Source organism: Schistocerca cancellata, chromosome 7, assembly GCF_023864275.1.
Source record: "Schistocerca cancellata isolate TAMUIC-IGC-003103 chromosome 7, iqSchCanc2.1, whole genome shotgun sequence".
Lineage (NCBI taxonomy): Eukaryota > Metazoa > Arthropoda > Insecta > Orthoptera > Acrididae > Schistocerca > Schistocerca cancellata.
In genome coordinates, this window is record NC_064632.1 from 594869098 (window position 1) to 594887088 (window position 17991).

Below are 17991 nucleotides of genomic sequence, written 5' to 3' on the forward strand. Positions count from 1 at the left end.
GGCGACGAGTACTCCGTTGCGGACTCTTGCTAAATGATGCCAACACACTCACTGTTGTTGCTTCATCGGTGGCAGATTTTGGTCTTCCAGCCTTAGGTTTATCTGCGACAGAACCTGTTGCTCGGAATTTGGCCAAAAGCTTGGCAACTGCGCTGTGAGAGGTGGGCTGTCTGGTTGGGTGACGACTGTTGAAATCCTCAGCAACGACCCGTGTGCTTCTTTCTCCTAATATCAAGATGATTTCAATGCGTTCTTCATGTGTTAAGGGCATTTTGTAACCTGTAAATAAAGAAACAATGATTAAAACGTTAGCATGATTAAATGACAACTAACAGTTAAACACATGTAACATATCAGGCATGGGATAGTCACTTTGCACCGTTTCAGACTCCATTTTCTGACTTCTCAGTACGTAATACTCACACTGCCGAGCGTCCCACTGCTGCCGCAAGTAATTGGCTATAACCCGAGAATGAATAAAGCTATGTTTAAAATAACAACGGCATTGTTTTTCTGGTGAAATTCTCTATCTGTTTGATATGTCACATGACCACATTCCCATTTGAAATTTTGGAGTTGAATCAAAGATGGCGGCTTTCAAGATAGCCGCCATGTTGGTGGCATAGCCTATAAATTTTCCCCCTTCCCGTTCCTCGTGCGTAGGGACTCTGTTTCCTTGTTTGCCACTCCATTTGGATTTTATCAGGGTGTTTCCGGACTTTTGGACCACCCTGTACATAAATAAGACAGGAAATATGGTACAAGCTTATACGAGTGCATAAAAAATATTTAAAATGAACTCTTTATTTATAATTGCTCACTAGAAACTTTAAACACTCCTTTGTTTTGCCCTGAAAAATATTTACTTTTAAATTTTTATGATTTACGAAACATTACTCAAGATTTTACCTTCAGTTCGAGTACAGGAAAAATGATGAGTAATATTTACTACTTTCATCAGACGATTGTTTTGACTGCGTTAATTTTCCTGTTGCTCAACAAAATAACTCAACACTATTTACAATACCCGTTAAATTTCTCGCTGCCCCCTTCACTACTACAGGCAGTGCGCACCAACACCTTTATTTACGACCTTTTTTTTATCAAGTTAACTCGCGGATGCCCACTTAGATTTTAGGCAGTCCTTTTGAAACACCAATTTGTGCGCTACTCAGCAAGAAATTGTGCTTCCCAATTAACAAATTGGCAGACCATTTTATCAAGCCGCAGCTCATTGTATAGGCTTTTAGCACCTCATGTCCCCCTCCATAACCGGACTATTTGATTGCGATATAAATGGTCGCCATCTCGAATGCGTAATGAAATTTTACAGTGAGTCGGGCTATAGTTACCGAAGCAAAGTTGTACTGGTTAATTGGAGGAAAGTGTACAACAGACGTCTCTGGAGGTAGAATCTATTCTGAACCTAATGTAATAAACTGATAATAATTTTGAAGCGGCTGGAGTATAGCACAATCACTCACGAACTACACAAGGGGGAAAAGCATACAACGTAATGTTTTTTATAGAAATAAATTCTGATAATACAAAAAATTCTGATTAGCGAAAAAGGAATAATTAAATGGTCACCAGGCCACTACGACAATGAATATCCGGACCCTTAAGAAAGGTAACAGCAAAGAAAATTAAGCAACACTAATTGCGCTAGTGTGGCAACAGAAGATTATTCAAAAGTTGAATTGAATTTACTTTAAGCGAATGAACAACTGATATACTTTTAACATAAGAATAATGACGTATGTACCAAGCCAGCAGAAGTCACCCGCTAAGCTAAATACAGGATAAATGAAATTGTGTAATTTTAATTTGTTCTGTTTCTTTAGTTGTTAGTTTTCCCAGGAAAATTTTAAGTTATTTTAAGAGAGTGGAGTTAAAACTCTAAACTGCAAATCCGTGAATGTGCTACTATGCAGTACAAGAATGAACATTTACTGAGGTAACAATCTTTAGACTGAAACTGGTCATTAGCGAACAAACAAAACTGCCAGTAAACAATTAATCAATTTTCATAATTTTACGACACTCAGTGATTATATGGAAACGAAACGGACCCTGCTTGGTAATAACGACTGTGGATAATAACACAGGTGCCCTACAAGTTTTAACTATTGCAGCTTATTATTCAAAAAAGTTAGTCAAGCTCTGTGAAAGAAATGGCACTGGGTAATGCCTCTACAGTGTTAGTTATACTCAGTCAGTTAAAAGTCTTCCAATATAGTAGCTGTGCAGATGACGGAATACGTAGCTGACGACAATGCTGAGCTGCTGCAGTTTCTCGTTGGGATCGTGAATGGTCTCCAGAGCAACGGGTCAGTACAGAACGGGAAATACGAGTTACAACTCCAGATACCTGGGCCTGTTCACTGCTACCATGCTCTAAAATACAGTACTTGCAGGTACCTACACTGGCACTATCATAGCTGCACACCGAGACTGCTGGAGTGCACAAGAAACCCTTCCGCAATCCTTTATGATTCAAGCTGCTCTGCTTCCTTTCTGCTCGCAGAGTGACAGACACTTTCCATACGCAAATATAAACAAATATAAACAACGGGACAGATACTGTCATTTCGTTGTTGCTCCCGATACATTTAAATTAATTTAACCCAGCAGTTTACAATATTTACATTATAATTGAAACCAGTTATATACATTCAGAAATAAGTACACTATTATATGTACTACATATTAAATATAGCTTCTCAGACGTTCTGAATTAGCAATACAGAACAAGTTATCAATGCACATTAAACGTACCTTCGCTTCTGCCTCATCCTGCATATGTCCACTGAAGTGCTAAAGAAACTGGTACACCTGCCTAATATCGTGTAAGGCCGCCACGAGCACGCAGAAGTGCCGCAACACGATGTGGCAAGGACACGACCAACGTCTGAAGTAGTGCTGGAGGGAACTGACACCATGAATCCTGTAGGGCTGTCCATAAATCAGTAAGAGTACGAGAGGGTGGAGATATCTTCTAAACAGCACGTTGCAAAGAATCCCAGATATGCTCAATAATGTTCATGTCTGGGGAGTTTGGTGGCCAGTGGAAGGGTTTAAACTCAGAAGGGTCTTCCTGGAGGCACTCTATAGCAAATCTGGACGTGTGGGGTGTCGTATTGCCCACGTCCGTCGGAATGCCCAATGGACATGAATGGAAGCAAGTGATCAGCAAGGATGCTTACGTATGTGTCACCTGTTAGAATCGTTTCTAGACGTATCAGGGGTTTCATATCACACAACTGCACACGCCCCACACCATTACAGAGCCTCCACCAGCTTGAGAAATCCCCCGCTGACATGCAGGGTCCATGGATTCACGAGGCTGTCTCCATCAGTAGAGTTCCATCCACTAAGACACAATTTGAAACGAGACTCAACCGACGAGGCAACATGTTTCCAGTCATCAATGGTCCAAAGTCGTTGTTGACGGGCCCAGGCAGGTGTAAAGCTTTGTGTCGTGCTCTGAAAGCCCATATCGATGATGTTTCGTTGAACGGTTCGCATGCTGACATTTGTTGATGACCCAGCATTGAAAACTGCAGCAATATGCGGCAATATGCAGCAATATGCAATTCTATCACGTTGATCGATTCTCTGCAGTCGTCGTTGGTCCCATTCTTGCAGGATCCATTACCGGCCGCATCGATGTCGGAGATATGATGTTTTACCGGATTCCTGGTATTCACAGTACACTCGTGTATTGGTCGCCCAGGAAAATCCCCATTTCATCGCTGCATCGGAGATGCTGTGTGTTGTGTCGGCAGATTAGCCAACACAACGTAAACTAATTTATAGAGGAGGCCGAAATGCACGCGTCAACTCACGCAGGTGGGCGGTAGGTCTGTAACAGGATACGTAATGAATGCTATAAAGAAAAGTACGTAGCTGCTGGAATACTTAACTTTAATCCATCATTTGTATACAGCATTCTTGATGATACAAGTGAGACTCTCTCCAGAAATGGTTAATGGCGCCTTGCTAGGTCGTAGCCATGGACTTAGCTGAAGGCTATTCTAACTATGTCTCGGCAAATGAGAGAAAGGCTTCGTCGGTGTAGTCGCTAGCAAAGTCGTCGTACAACTGGGACGAGTCCTAGTACGTCTCTCTAGACCTGCCGTGCGGTGGCGCTCGGTCTGCAATTACTGACAGTGGCGACACGCGGGTCCGACATGTACTAATGGACCGCGGCCGATTTAAAGCTACCACCTAGCAAGTGTGGTGTATGGCGGTGACACCACACTGTGTCCCATCGCTCGTGCGCCACTATACAGCCATGTTCAACCTTACTCAAAGCTTGATAACCTGTGAAAGGTGTCTACACTGAGTCACAGCGCCAGATATTGTGCCAAAGATTATTATTCCGCCGCCTCCACTGAGCAGTAGTAGCGTGGGGCGGCGGGAGGAATTATTTTGTTTTATAAATGTAATGTAGAATAGAAAAGATGCATTTCCCTGCGTTTAACCATATGTGGGCCGGCAGGTGGAATTAATTGTTATATAAATGTTCCTATTATTTATGCTGTCTTTTTCCGTTCTCAACACTGGCTCTCTAACTACAATATTGGCAACCAGAAAGTGATTAGCAAAACGTGAAGCCTGTAATTAGAATTCCTAGTGCCCACTTCATCTGAGAAATATACTTACAGTTACAGCTTATAGCTCTGAGGAATTAGGAGATTGTCTGGGATTCACAATCAAAAACGATCGCGGAAAAAAAAACTTCGTTATATTCTGAAAGTCACAAATGAAAAAAAAGAATCCACACAATCTGACTAACAGAGCAGTTCAGAGTCTAATGCGCTGATGCAACTATAACTGTCCAAATTAAATGTTTAAATGAATGCTCACCATAATTTGATGATAATGTTCATCAAACGCCACGCTAAATAATGGTAGAATGTCTGTCCCGCGGCGGCACGTGAAAATACGACATTCGCAAACTGAAGATATATCATTAAAGTCATCCCAGCATTTACACTTCACTCGAAATCGATTTCATGGTTACGCGTATCCCGAGTAACTTAATACGGCATCCGAGGCTGTTTATAGCAATGATACCGACGCGATGCGACTCCCGACAGAGATGGTGTGCTATTCAGCGTCTGGAGAGAACTGGGGCCTTTTTTCCTCGCGCAGCCTTCTTATATATAAAGCCGCGGTGCGGACGGCTAAGGGAACGCCTGATCAAATCGGTTCTCCCGACTAGCCGCTGCGCTAGTAATGCACCACTTTAAGTCACTGAATAAATCATAGCTTCTTTTGCTGATGGCCGATGAAGCTCTCAATTTAAATGCGCAATCAGCACACACGTAAGTAATCATAATAAAAGGCTGATGTGGCTAAGTCAATTATTTTAGGCGATAGAATTAATTTAATTACACTATACGCAGTAGACGAGCTCTGAACTTGCCCTTTGGAGATACGCTATCGCTATAGTTTTATAGTTATTCAATTGAAACTTCTCACATCTTTATGATTATAGCGGATCTCCATTCTACTTAAATATAAACATCCTAGCCTTATTTATTAGCTTACTTAATCTATCTTGCTTCCTTAATTTTTAAGGCAAAAACCAGAAAATCATGAATTTCAACTAAAATCTTAATTTGTGAGATCCAGAAGACTGTTTCTATTAAATAATTATGAAAAAGGAATCTAAATATAAATTTTTAAGTTTCTAGGTCTTTTCTGTTGCGCCAATGATTTTTACAGAAAAATGTCCAAATTTCGAAAATGGTTAAAGTTATCGAACTGACATTCAACACATATTAATTTAGTATCAATCCTGACATGCTAGAACCGTTTCAGGTTATTTACTTGGTTTTTAAAGTATTGCGCAACATTTATGACGTCAGAGCTAGTTACAGCGGACTAGGCTGGCACACAATGGAAAGACTGATGTGAATTTTATACGGCGTGAGTAGGCTGCTTCCCTACACCACCCTCTACTTAAAAATATTTTTTTTGAATGTTAATGAATAAAAAAAATTAATTACAAAAAGGGAAGCAAGAGTACAGCTTAACTTCCTATGAAAATTAAAATTGAATTGTAAACATATAGAAATATTAAAAGAAAACTGATTACCTACTTTAATTATTTAAATTGCTCGCATGTTCACTGCCTGCAATATTATCCCTTAAAATTTAAGCAAAATCAATGAAACACTTTGGCATACATATTGCCTTAGACAGACAAACACATAAAATTATGTAAAATTATGAAAATCTTAAATTCATTAAATACATTTTTACATACACAAATTCAAAGAAAATAACACAGTTATTCAAGATACATAAACAGGTGATTGTATCTTAGCAGTCTTTTCTAAACCTGAAAGAAAATTTTACAATCATGACAATTTCATTTTTACACACGTGTTTGTAGCCACTTTGGCTGGCGTTCTACTCTTCCATTCACAAGGGTAGAGGAGGGGAAGTTGCTATGGTGTGCGTCCTTCACGTTCACTCTAAATTACATGGGGAAAGGGGAGGGGTCACTGTGAGTTGTGTCCAAGTCATTCCACACTTTCACGCAGTTACCAGGCTCCCATTATCTGGTTTGTCCTGTAGAACAAACAAAAAGAGTGCCTCAGACTCTGTTCACGTAATGTCTAAGGGTGGGTCACAATGAAATGGGGATATATACATTTTATCTTTCAATATGTTACTGGAACAAAGTTAACAGAACTTTTTTCAATTTTACTCTCGCGGTTACTTAACTGTCATAAAATCGGTAAACAAATGGCTCAAAACGCCGTTAGTCACGTACTAGAGAAAATTTATGCTCAAGGCATACAATCATAAATTCTATTCAATTTATTATTTCTGGGCAGGAACACTGAACCAATGCTTGGTACATTCCTGATACATTTGTATCTTATTCACTTAGCTGACTCGTCTTTGATTACCTTATTCTTAGAGATAGTATGAGTATATTTGAATAGTAGTTGTCTTCTCAGCTTCTTTGTACATGTGAGTAACTTGTGGTAATAGTACAGTTCTGAGTGTTCAAAACACACTACGTTTAGCTGACTACTAAATCCATTTATTGGTCCACTGCTGCTGTGTCAGTTCCACATCTCCAATTATGTACTTACTTTATCGAAGTGTATTTATGCTGAGCTATAAATAATGTTTCACGTCTGCCATTATGTTATTCAATTATGTTGCTAGTGTATGTACTTATTTAACACTCACTCTATTAACATTTAAAGTATAGGATAGCACATTTATTTCATATCTATAGTGTATTGCAGCTGATCAGTTTGCTCACGTGGCATTCCATTTCCACTCGATCGGACGCCGAAACCACAGGTAGTCTCTCTCGACCTACCACCAAAATGCATCAAGTAATTATGGACGAGCGTAATGCTAAATTCCTTAAACCTATAGGACACCATGAGCTGCTCTGTCTCACCTAACAGAAGGGTACCTATGGTCGCATTCACGCCTCCAACTCATAACCTCAATACGTGTAGGTGTCTCACCACACACCCAACACCAAAATAATGGCCAGCTCCAACCTTATAAATACTTCAGGGACGTGTCCTCATCGTCTCAACCACAAACACTGTTCAATTCTATTACTCTGTTATTCCTTGCTACACAAGGTGAGTTGATTTTTACAACTTATCTGCATATTTTCATAACACTAAGCACTCTCTCTTACTATTTATTAGTTAGCTCTAATGCATATACTAGGTCTCACTGCCACTTCAGATCCTGGTTGTACATGAATTAGTATATCTTCTTTAAATATACTGTTGGTGGACCATTTCCAATAAAACAACACTTTGTACTTACAATATTACCAGGATTCTATTCATACTTGCTACTCAAATACATTTGTATCTTAATTACGTCATACTTCTCTATTGTTTATGTCACTGTTAGGTTTGTCACATTAGGTATTTCCTTCACTAATCGGTGGATAGAATGGTTACAGAACTCATGGCTTGATAGCCATGACGGAAAATTTTTGTATTGCAAAGAAGGAGTCGAAACTTTGGTGGATAGGAAAGATGAATAATGAGTGAGATCTGAAATGTGAAAGAAGATCTCACACAGCTGGGACTACACAGCTGCCACACTGTGTAGAGGTTACAGAACAACCTCCTCCCTACAGAATTCATTGGTTTCAGAAAATTTTCGTATTGGAAACAAGGGGTCGAAATTTTTGTAGATAGGAAAGATGAAGAATGAGTGAGACCTGAAAAGGAAAGAACATCTCACACAGCTGGGACTGCACAGCTGCCACACTGTGTAGAGGTTACAGAACAACCTCCTCCCTACAGCATTCATTGGTTTCAGAAAATTTAATGTGTTTGAGAGTAAGAGCCGAAATTTTGGTGGATAGGAAAGATGAAGAATGAGTGAGACCTGAAATGGAAAGAAGATCTCACACAGCTGGGACTGCACAGCTGCCACACTGTGTAGAGGTTACAGAACTACCTCCTCCCTACAGCATTCATTGGTTTCAGATAATTTTTCCTATGGGAAAGAAGGGGTCGATTTTTTTTTTTTTTTTTTTTGTGGATAGGAAAGATGAAGAGAGTGAGACCTGAAAAGGAAAGAAGATCTCACACAGCTGGGACTGCACAGCTGCCACACTGTGTAGAGGTTACAGAACAACCTCCTCCCTACAACATTCATTGGTTTCAAAAAATTTTCGTATTGGAAAGAAGAGGTAAAAATTTTTGTAGATAGGAAAAATGAAGAATGAGTGAGACCTGAAATGGAAAGAAGATCTCACACAGCTGGGACTGCACAGCTGCCACACTGTGTAGAGGTTACAGAACAACCTCCTCCCTACAGCATTCATTCATAACCTTTGACGATGCCAAGTCGATTTGAAAATACCTTATCATGCCTTTTTAAAACCTGTCTCAGTTCTTCCTTCTGATTAGCTGAAATTTTATCGATTTCCTGCAATTTAGCTTCTATTTTGTCCAAAATAATTGCTTCTTCTTCTTCTTCTGTGTTTAGCTTATTTTTACTAAAATTAACACTTTCGTCCCAATATATCCTATTTTTCAGAACTCGTATAGGCAGCTCCCAAGTTTCTTCATTAGTTACTACATGTTTATCACTAAAAGGTATTGTAATTACTCCGGTTATCGGCAAGACCATTTTTAACTGGCTTCTTTCAAAGTCAACAACACTCTGATAGCTCGACAAGAAATCTATGCCAATTAAAACCTCAATACTGAGATTATTTACAATTAAGCAGGGATGATCAATTAAATTACCATTAATGTTACAGGGCAGCAAACTTCTTGCTTTACCGTTTTTGACACCTTGCCAGTAGCCCCAATTATTCTTAGTCCTGATACCCTCATTACTGTAAGCTTTTCTTTACCAGATAGTGCATCAAAGAAGGACTGAGATATGGCACTCACCTCACTTCCACTGTCTAAGAGACAACGTACATTGATACCCAACATATTCACTATTATTATAGGGTGGCTTATTCTAGGTTGTACAGGTGGTTCCACAAACTCATCCAATAGTTCCTTTCTGATTTGTCTCCAACTAAAGTGATCGACATCTGTCTTCGTTACTTTTAGATCAAAGTGTGTAGGGGTTTCCTGAATTACATTTTCAGCTGCCTTTTCCAGTCGGTCTATTAATTTCAAATCGAAACACCGCACGACTTCATTACATTTAGTTTGCTGAACATGACCCAAATTACTGTAGTCTGAGCGATTCTGCGCCTCCAGACCGGGCATAATACTAGTTACAGCTAAACCACTTTCACGATTATCGTCGGGTTCCTTCTCAAGTGACAACTGGTCACAGCTACTGGGTTCATCGACCCCCAACAGGCTACCCTCTACATTCTCACTTACCTCCTGTCCTAAATCTATTAGTACAGTATCAACATCCTGCACAGGCACTTTAGATAAGAGCACATCATCGTCATCGTAAATATAAGCATGAATTTCTTCTGCTTCTTCAGCTGACAATTCCGTATTTTGTAGCTCCTCCCTACCGTTACACTGCTGCGCCTTCTCTTTCTCTTCCCACTTAGAAAGCGTCTCTAACACGGTATCTATCAAATACTGTGAGTGATCTAATATTTCTGCTGTGTCCTTAGATGCTACCGACCCTTCATCCACATGTTCAGTTTGAGTATTCTGATCTGTCTTACCAATTACTGTAATTACTGGCTTAGGAAAAGTAACCGCCTGGTGAGCGCCAGTGTCCTCATAGACGGGAACTAGTTTTCCTGCCTCGGCCTAATATTGTTTCCTTTATTTCCATTATATTTAACTGGCACAGCATTGCTTTCCGTACTGTTGTTTACCTGCATAATTTTGTTTGGAACAAAATTATTATCATTTGGATGCCATTGTTGTTTCTGATAATTATTTCGCCAATTCCTACCTCTCTTAGGATGGCGAACACCTACTGTTCTGACGTTTACGTTGCCATTCTGCTCGTTCTTAAAATTACTACTATTGTTATTAGCATTTCTGTTATTACGTGCTTGCTTCTCATTGGCAGCAACACGTTCTACACGTTCCAAATACTCAATGAAACGATCCAGATTGTCTATAGGGGCAGATATAATTCTAGTTTGCAAATACCATGGCAGTTTGGCTTCAAGACCTAGTATTATCATTTCAGGTTTTAGCTTTTCGGCCAAATGTGAAAAACGTGAGATCCATGACCTAGCAAACTGTTTGATAGATTCCTTGCCTACATTGAAGCGTTTTGCACTCCAAAATTCTCTCAAGACTTCATTTTGCTTATTACTAGACCAATACTCATTAATGAAAGCTGTTTTAAATTCTGCTAATGTTTTACACTTCAACATAACATCAGCTGACCAACGCATGGCGTCACCCGCTAAATGGCTTCGAATAAATGAGATTTTCTCTCGTTCTGACCAAGTTGGTGGAATCACATCTTCGAAATCGTTCCAGAAATCTAGCGGGTGGATATTTTTATCTGGATCGAAACGCAAGAACTGCCGACACCCGATAAAAGCGGCGTTTGCAGCTACAACTTGTTGCATACTACCATTACCAGAAGTTACTGAAGCTACTTTACTCTCAATGTTAGCAATGTTAGTACTAATATTTTGTACTCTCATTTCAACATTATCTACTCCTTGCACAATATGAGTAGTATCAGTTTTGATTGCAACTACTTCTGCTTGACATATGTTTACTTTTATATTAACATCTTTAAACCTATCTGAACACAGTTCAGATTCCGCCTCGATCTTTTCTGTTAACTTGTGCTCCAGCTTCGCATCTTCCATTTGGAAGTCTTTGCGAACCTCAGCAACTTCGGAATTTACTGTGTTATACATTTCAGAAAATTGTTGAGCAACCTTTTTCTTAATATTCTCATGATTGTAATCAATTTTATAATTCAAACGGTCCAGATCCTCTTTCAACTTATTGCAACCAGCCTTGAAGGTATCGTCCATTACCTCCAATCGTTTATTAAAATTAGTTTGGCTGGCCACAATCTCATACTTTAATTCAGCTGTCATTTTTGCATTACTGGCAGCTATTGCTTGTAATATTACATTTAAATCTATAGCCTCAGTATCTTTGGGTTGCTCACTAGCTGGCTTTTTATCACACTCAAGTGACGAAAAACTAGCTCCAAGACCAGAATCATCAAAACTAAATGAAACTTCTGATTGATCAGTCATATCTAACTTCTCCTGTTTAAACTCTACCACCTCTGATGGCTGTTTCGTTTTTAACTCATCAGATAAACTATCATCCAATAAGTTAACAATTTCTGATTTCTGCTTTACTACAGGGGTCTCTATTATTGAAACGTTGCCCCTATTCACACTACTGTCAGGAGACAATACTTCATATTTCTCTTTAATATTACTATTTTCATGCATATTTACACTTGAAACATTGTCTGGATTTACAGTTCCCTCAACAGACATAGGTTCTGATTTAAGTTTAACCTCAGTTTCTTCTTGCGGTTCCATTTCCGACAGTTTTTTAGTGCAGGTTAGTAAAATTTTTAACAGCTTTTCACTTAACGTAGTTCCTTCTGCACGACATATGGCGTTGCCGGCGCGGCGTACCAGGATTACTGATGCGACGCGGCGCGTTGAACTGCAGACGGCACTCCGACGGCTGCTGTGTGGCCCGCAACGGCAGGCGCGGCTCCGGTTGCTCCGGCGGACGACTGCGATGAGGCGAAACTGGCTTCTCGTGATGCCGGCAGCGCCGCTAGACTCAGTGCCAGCTCCGTCAATCCAGATGCGTTGTTAATCCCATAGCGTCATCCACATACACGCGTAACACTTTCCCTGTTCTATTACTCAGTTGCGTGTCGCATTTCACTCGCGAATCCGAATATTTAAAATTCACTTTCACTTTACTCAGTTTCTTTCCCGGCCGATGCACCATATGTGGGGCGGGAGGAGGAATTATTTTGTTTTATAAATGTAATGTAGAATAGAAAAGATGCATTTCCCTGCGTTTAACCATATGTGGGCCGGCAGGTGGAATTAATTGTTATATAAATGTTCCTATTATTTATGCTGTCTTTTTCCGTTCTCAATACTGGCTCTCTAACTACAATATTGGCAACCAGAAAGTGATTAGCAAAACGTGAAGCCTGTAATTAGAATTCCTAGTGCCCACTTCATCTGAGAAATATACTTACAGTTACAGCTTATAGCTCTGAGGAATTAGGAGATTGTCTGGGATTCACAATCAAAAACGATCGCGGAAAAAAAAACTTCGTTATATTCTGAAAGTCACAAATGAAAAAAAAGAATCCACACAATCTGACTAACAGAGCAGTTCAGAGTCTAATGCGCTGATGCAACTATAACTGTCCAAATTAAATGTTTAAATGAATGCTCACCATAATTTGATGATAATGTTCATCAAACGCCACGCTAAATAATGGTAGAATGTCTGTCCCGCGGCGGCACGTGAAAATACGACATTCGCAAACTGAAGATATATCATTAAAGTCATCCCAGCATTTACACTTCACTCGAAATCGATTTCATGGTTACGCGTATCCCGAGTAACTTAATACGGCATCCGAGGCTGTTTATAGCAATGATACCGACGCGATGCGACTCCCGACAGAGATGGTGTGCTATTCAGCGTCTGGAGAGAACTGGGGCCTTTTTTCCTCGCGCAGCCTTCTTATATATAAAGCCGCGGTGCGGACGGCTAAGGGAACGCCTGATCAAATCGGTTCTCCCGACTAGCCGCTGCGCTAGTAATGCACCACTTTAAGTCACTGAATAAATCATAGCTTCTTTTGCTGATGGCCGATGAAGCTCTCAATTTAAATGCGCAATCAGCACACACGTAAGTAATCATAATAAAAGGCTGATGTGGCTAAGTCAATTATTTTAGGCGATAGAATTAATTTAATTACACTATACGCAGTAGACGAGCTCTGAACTTGCCCTTTGGAGATACGCTATCGCTATAGTTTTATAGTTATTCAATTGAAACTTCTCACATCTTTATGATTATAGCGGATCTCCATTCTACTTAAATATAAACATCCTAGCCTTATTTATTAGCCTACTTAATCTATCTTGCTTCCTTAATATTTAAGGCAAAAACCAGAAAATCATGAATTTCAACTAAAATCTTAATTTGTGAGATCCAGAAGACTGTTTCTATTAAATAATTATGAAAAAGGAATCTAAATATAAATTTTTAAGTCTCTAGCTCTTTTCTGTTGTGCCAATGATTTTTATAGAAAAATGTCCAAATTTCGAAAATGGTTAAAGTTATCGAACTGACATTCAACACATATTAATTTAGTATTAATCCTGACATGCTAGAACCGTTTCAGGTTATTTACTTGGTTTTTAAAGTATTGCGCAACATTTATGACGTCAGAGCTAGTTACAGCGGACTAGGCTGGCACACAATGGAAAGACTGATGTGAATTTTATACGGCGTGAGTAGGCTGCTTCCCTACAGTAGTCCAGAGGTTGTCGTGGGCAGTACTTGTTGAGAGGATGTCGAGAGCAGTACTAGTTCAGAGGATGTCGTGTGCAGTTGTTCTGTTGGGCGAGACAGTAGACGCTGTTCGGTTGGTGTAATGTATAGATGGAAGATGTTTTCGTCAATATATATGGAGGTAAAAAAAAATTTATGACAATGCCTCTTGGTCACAGGTTCAGTCAACAAAGCATCTGGCTCGTGTTCATGTATTAGACTTGTAATTCTGGTTTGCATGTGCAATTCTGGTTGTCCAATTAGTTCATTGTAAATGGTGTTTAAAATATCTTGTCGTATTGAAGAAGAACAGTGCCAGATACACGTACGTTGAATCACACTACCACACCCAGAACAGTTACACTTGTGCTTTGTTGTTTCGTAGCTTTTATAGTTGCAGTGGACTTAATTAATCAATTGTGTTAACGGAAATTTCCTTTCATTCTTTATTGTTATTTTATGCAGTCAGATTGCGTACTAATACTAGTCAGTGCCAACCGGTTACGAGACTTCGTAACAGGACACGCAGCTACCAAAACTATTGCATAATAATTAAGACCCCATGCACCTGCCATTGTAGCAGCAGCTATCAACACTTGTGTTATCTAGACGTTGCCGCCGCAGAGCCGTATACTGCATGTCTACATAACTCTGTACTTGAATAGCACGCCTATACCACTTTCTTTGGCGCTTCAGTGTATCTTCTAGTGGGTAATGTCGGAAGCTCCATGAGGGAGTTTGCTGATTGTGCCGTTGTCTGCAGAAACGGCTCAGGACCGTAGCGAATTGCTAGAAGGCGTCCAGAGGGTCGACGCGTGTTGCAGGCTCTGGTAGTTCACCCTGAATGTAAAGTTATATAACGTGCTACATGCAAATAGGCGAAGAAATCCATTGCTGTTCGATTACACGGTGGTGAGAGAAAAAGAAGCCTACGAGTAACTATGCACAACGAAAAAGGAGGTGCCAGGCTGAGATCGGTTGGAAGAATTTGTATAAAATGTAAAGAAGTGGCTTGTCGCGTGTGGTTGCGCATTTGCCTATTCGGTCTGTGCGACCTGTTCTCACGGCCGAGAGAAGGTGACCTACAGCATAGTGCTGAAAATTATACTACTCTGTTGGAACCTGTTCCGAACTAGTACGTGATCGGCTGCCGGAGCTGTAGTGACAGCTCAAGGTGTGAGGGAGGGCGAGGAGGGAAACGCACTGAGGGCGTATAAATAGAGGAGGCAGGGCAGGCGCGGTCTTTCACTCCCTGAGCCATGAGCCTGGTGCCCGCCGGCTGCGTGGCGCTGCTCTGGCTGGCTGCTGGCCTGCTGGCAGTCGCCGTCTGGCTGTGGGCCGCCCGCCGCCGGACGTCGATCCCAGGACCCCCGGCGCTGCCGCTGCTGGGAAACGCGCTCAGCTTCTACCGGCTGCCCGTGCTGTGGGGCCGCCTCGCGGAGCTGCACAGTCGCTACGGGGACATCTTCAGGTGAGTCGGGCTCCTTGTACTCTGGCGCACTGCTGGGCTACAGTACTACGTCTGCGTCTACGCCTACACGATTACTCTGCTGTCCAAAATTAAGTTCCTGGCAGAGGAGCCATCGGACCCTCTTGAAGCTGTTTCTCTACCGTTCCACTCCGGAATAGCGCGCGGGGAAAGCGAACACTTAACAAAATGAGAGAAAGCAGCGCTCGCACAGAATGATTTATGTTCTGTGGATGCCAACAAAATATTTGCACACTCTGAGCAGGAAGATGGTGATTGAAATTACATGAGAAGATCCTGCCGCAACGAAAAACACCTTTGTCTCAATCATAGCCATCTCAATTCAAATATCATATCCGCGGCTCACTCTCCCCTATATCGTGATCGTACAAAACTTGAAACGTCCCCTTAGAACAATTACACAGGACTGTGCTTAAACTGACATACAATATTTTTAGCGCAACGCAATCTGACTTTCAAAAATCCCTACAAAAAAATGGCCCTGACTAACATTAATCTATACCTTTCACAAATCACTTACCTCACCAAAAATCTCCGTTACTCGAACTACTGCAATACAGCGAGCGCCACTACTGCCAGCTAAATAAAAGATTCAAACTACGGAAGGCACTAACTACTGATAGGCATAGTTAGCAAATGAAAGATTTTAATAGAGAACAAACAATGTATTTACCTTAATAGTGTTGAAAAAGCATAATATACATAGCAGTTCATAATATCCATTCTGCACTCAAAACTCCGCCATCTCATTTCCCACTTCCACCACTGCTGGCGGCTCACCTCCAACTGCGCAACGCTACGCGCTGTTCACATCCAGCTGCCCAACACTACAATGGCAGTCCATAAAGACAGTCCAGATTGTTCATCACAGTAAAATTTCAGAGTTTTTTTTTTTTTCAAAGTCTGAGCAGTAAAAGACAATGCACACGGAAGTAGTGGATTTCCATGCAGTCTTGAAGAAGTAGTGTTGTCCGTCGAACTGAAAGACAGTGCTGACTCTTGACATGCTGACAGGTAATGGGCCACAACAGAGCAAACCCACAGCAGAGTCATTCGACGTTTTGAAGATGATTGGTAGGTAGGTCATCACAGAGTAGACCCACTGTAGTCCTTGTAGAGATGATGGTATTGGTGGGTCATCAAAGATGCAGACCCACTGTAGTCCTTGTAGAGACAGCCAGCAACCACCTATTGCGACTGTGCAGGTGCCACAATCACCATCGAAGAGTCTTGTGGACAATATAGCAAGTCCATGAACCACCACTTGTGCACTCACAAAGTTTTTGGAATTGTCCTTAGAACCAGTAATGCTGTTATCCAGTCCCTTGCTGAATTATTAACGCACGTCCAAACACTATCAGTCCCTACTTCTCACATATTGTCCATATAGTATGACCAACAGAAACGTGTGCAGTGAAATGTAACTTACAAGTTACTTAATTTGATGAACTGTTCTCAATTACAATTTTATAACAGAAAAATACAATAACAAAGGTACAAAATACATCATTAAAACATAATAATACAGATAACATTTGTAGTAATAGGGGCTTTACAAAAGAATTGCAATAAACATATACATCAGTGTTACAGGAATTATAACATAAGTAAATACATAAAAGATCAGAATAATTATTGAAACATCAACTTCACACATGAGCATTAAAACAAAACAGAATAAATAATGTCTAAGCATATTTACAAGGTAAATAACATATTATTAATGCCAATTATATTTGAGGAGAACAGTATTCCTCATCATAGTGAATGTAGCTTAATATCAAAAGAAGGAAAAATTCTATGAAACTACACAGAGACAGGAAGAAAACAAATACACAAGGGTACACAAACACATAGCGGGATAACACAAAAGGAAAGGACAGGGTTTGTTATCAGTGTAACATTTGGTACTGCAGTCCAACCCAAAACTTCATTCCATAGATCTTTCGTCTTATTTCGATATTTGCTCCAGCCAAAAAAATTCTATCCAAGCATGCTTTCTGTATTTTTCTCGTATAACCTCTCAGTGCATTTCTTCAAATTCATCGCAACTCATTCTCTTATAGGCTACCCCCTCTTAAGCTAACTTAAATCTACTGAGCTCAGATGCTAAACTAAGGGACAAGGCAATGCAGCAGCATAAAACAATTAACACAAACATCAAGGACAAAAATTTTAAATTGGCAAAGCAATTGCAGTACTACAACTAATATAAGGCACTGTGCAGCAAACAAGAAAAATAAATCAGTAGTAAAACTAGCTTAGAAGAGTAACACAATTTAAAATTCAGTAGCACTATGCCTGGCAAACAGCTGCAGCAAATATAAAAAATATAAAACTTATATCTATACATGACAAAGCTCAAGCAGAAAAAATATTACAGTAAAAATGGCCATGTTTAATACTTATGTCACATCTTAACACTAGAGTGATGCATCACAAAAACTTACTCTACCAAAAAAAAATTACCAAGTAGTTGAAAAGAAAATTACGTATGCAGTTACTGTGAAG

The 17991-nt window shown here is 40.2% G+C and overlaps 1 protein-coding gene across 1 annotated transcript in view; it reads left to right on the forward strand.

Annotated features, from left to right (window-relative positions):
- Positions 1-15250: 15250 nt before the first annotated feature.
- The window catches only part of LOC126092926 (cytochrome P450 4C1-like), a 219966-nt gene continuing 217225 nt past the window's right edge, over positions 15251-17991 (forward strand). Inside the window, exon 1 of the mRNA XM_049908657.1 lies at positions 15251-15462. Coding sequence (XP_049764614.1) covers positions 15251-15462 — 212 coding nt within the window. The remainder of the gene's footprint in view (positions 15463-17991) is intronic.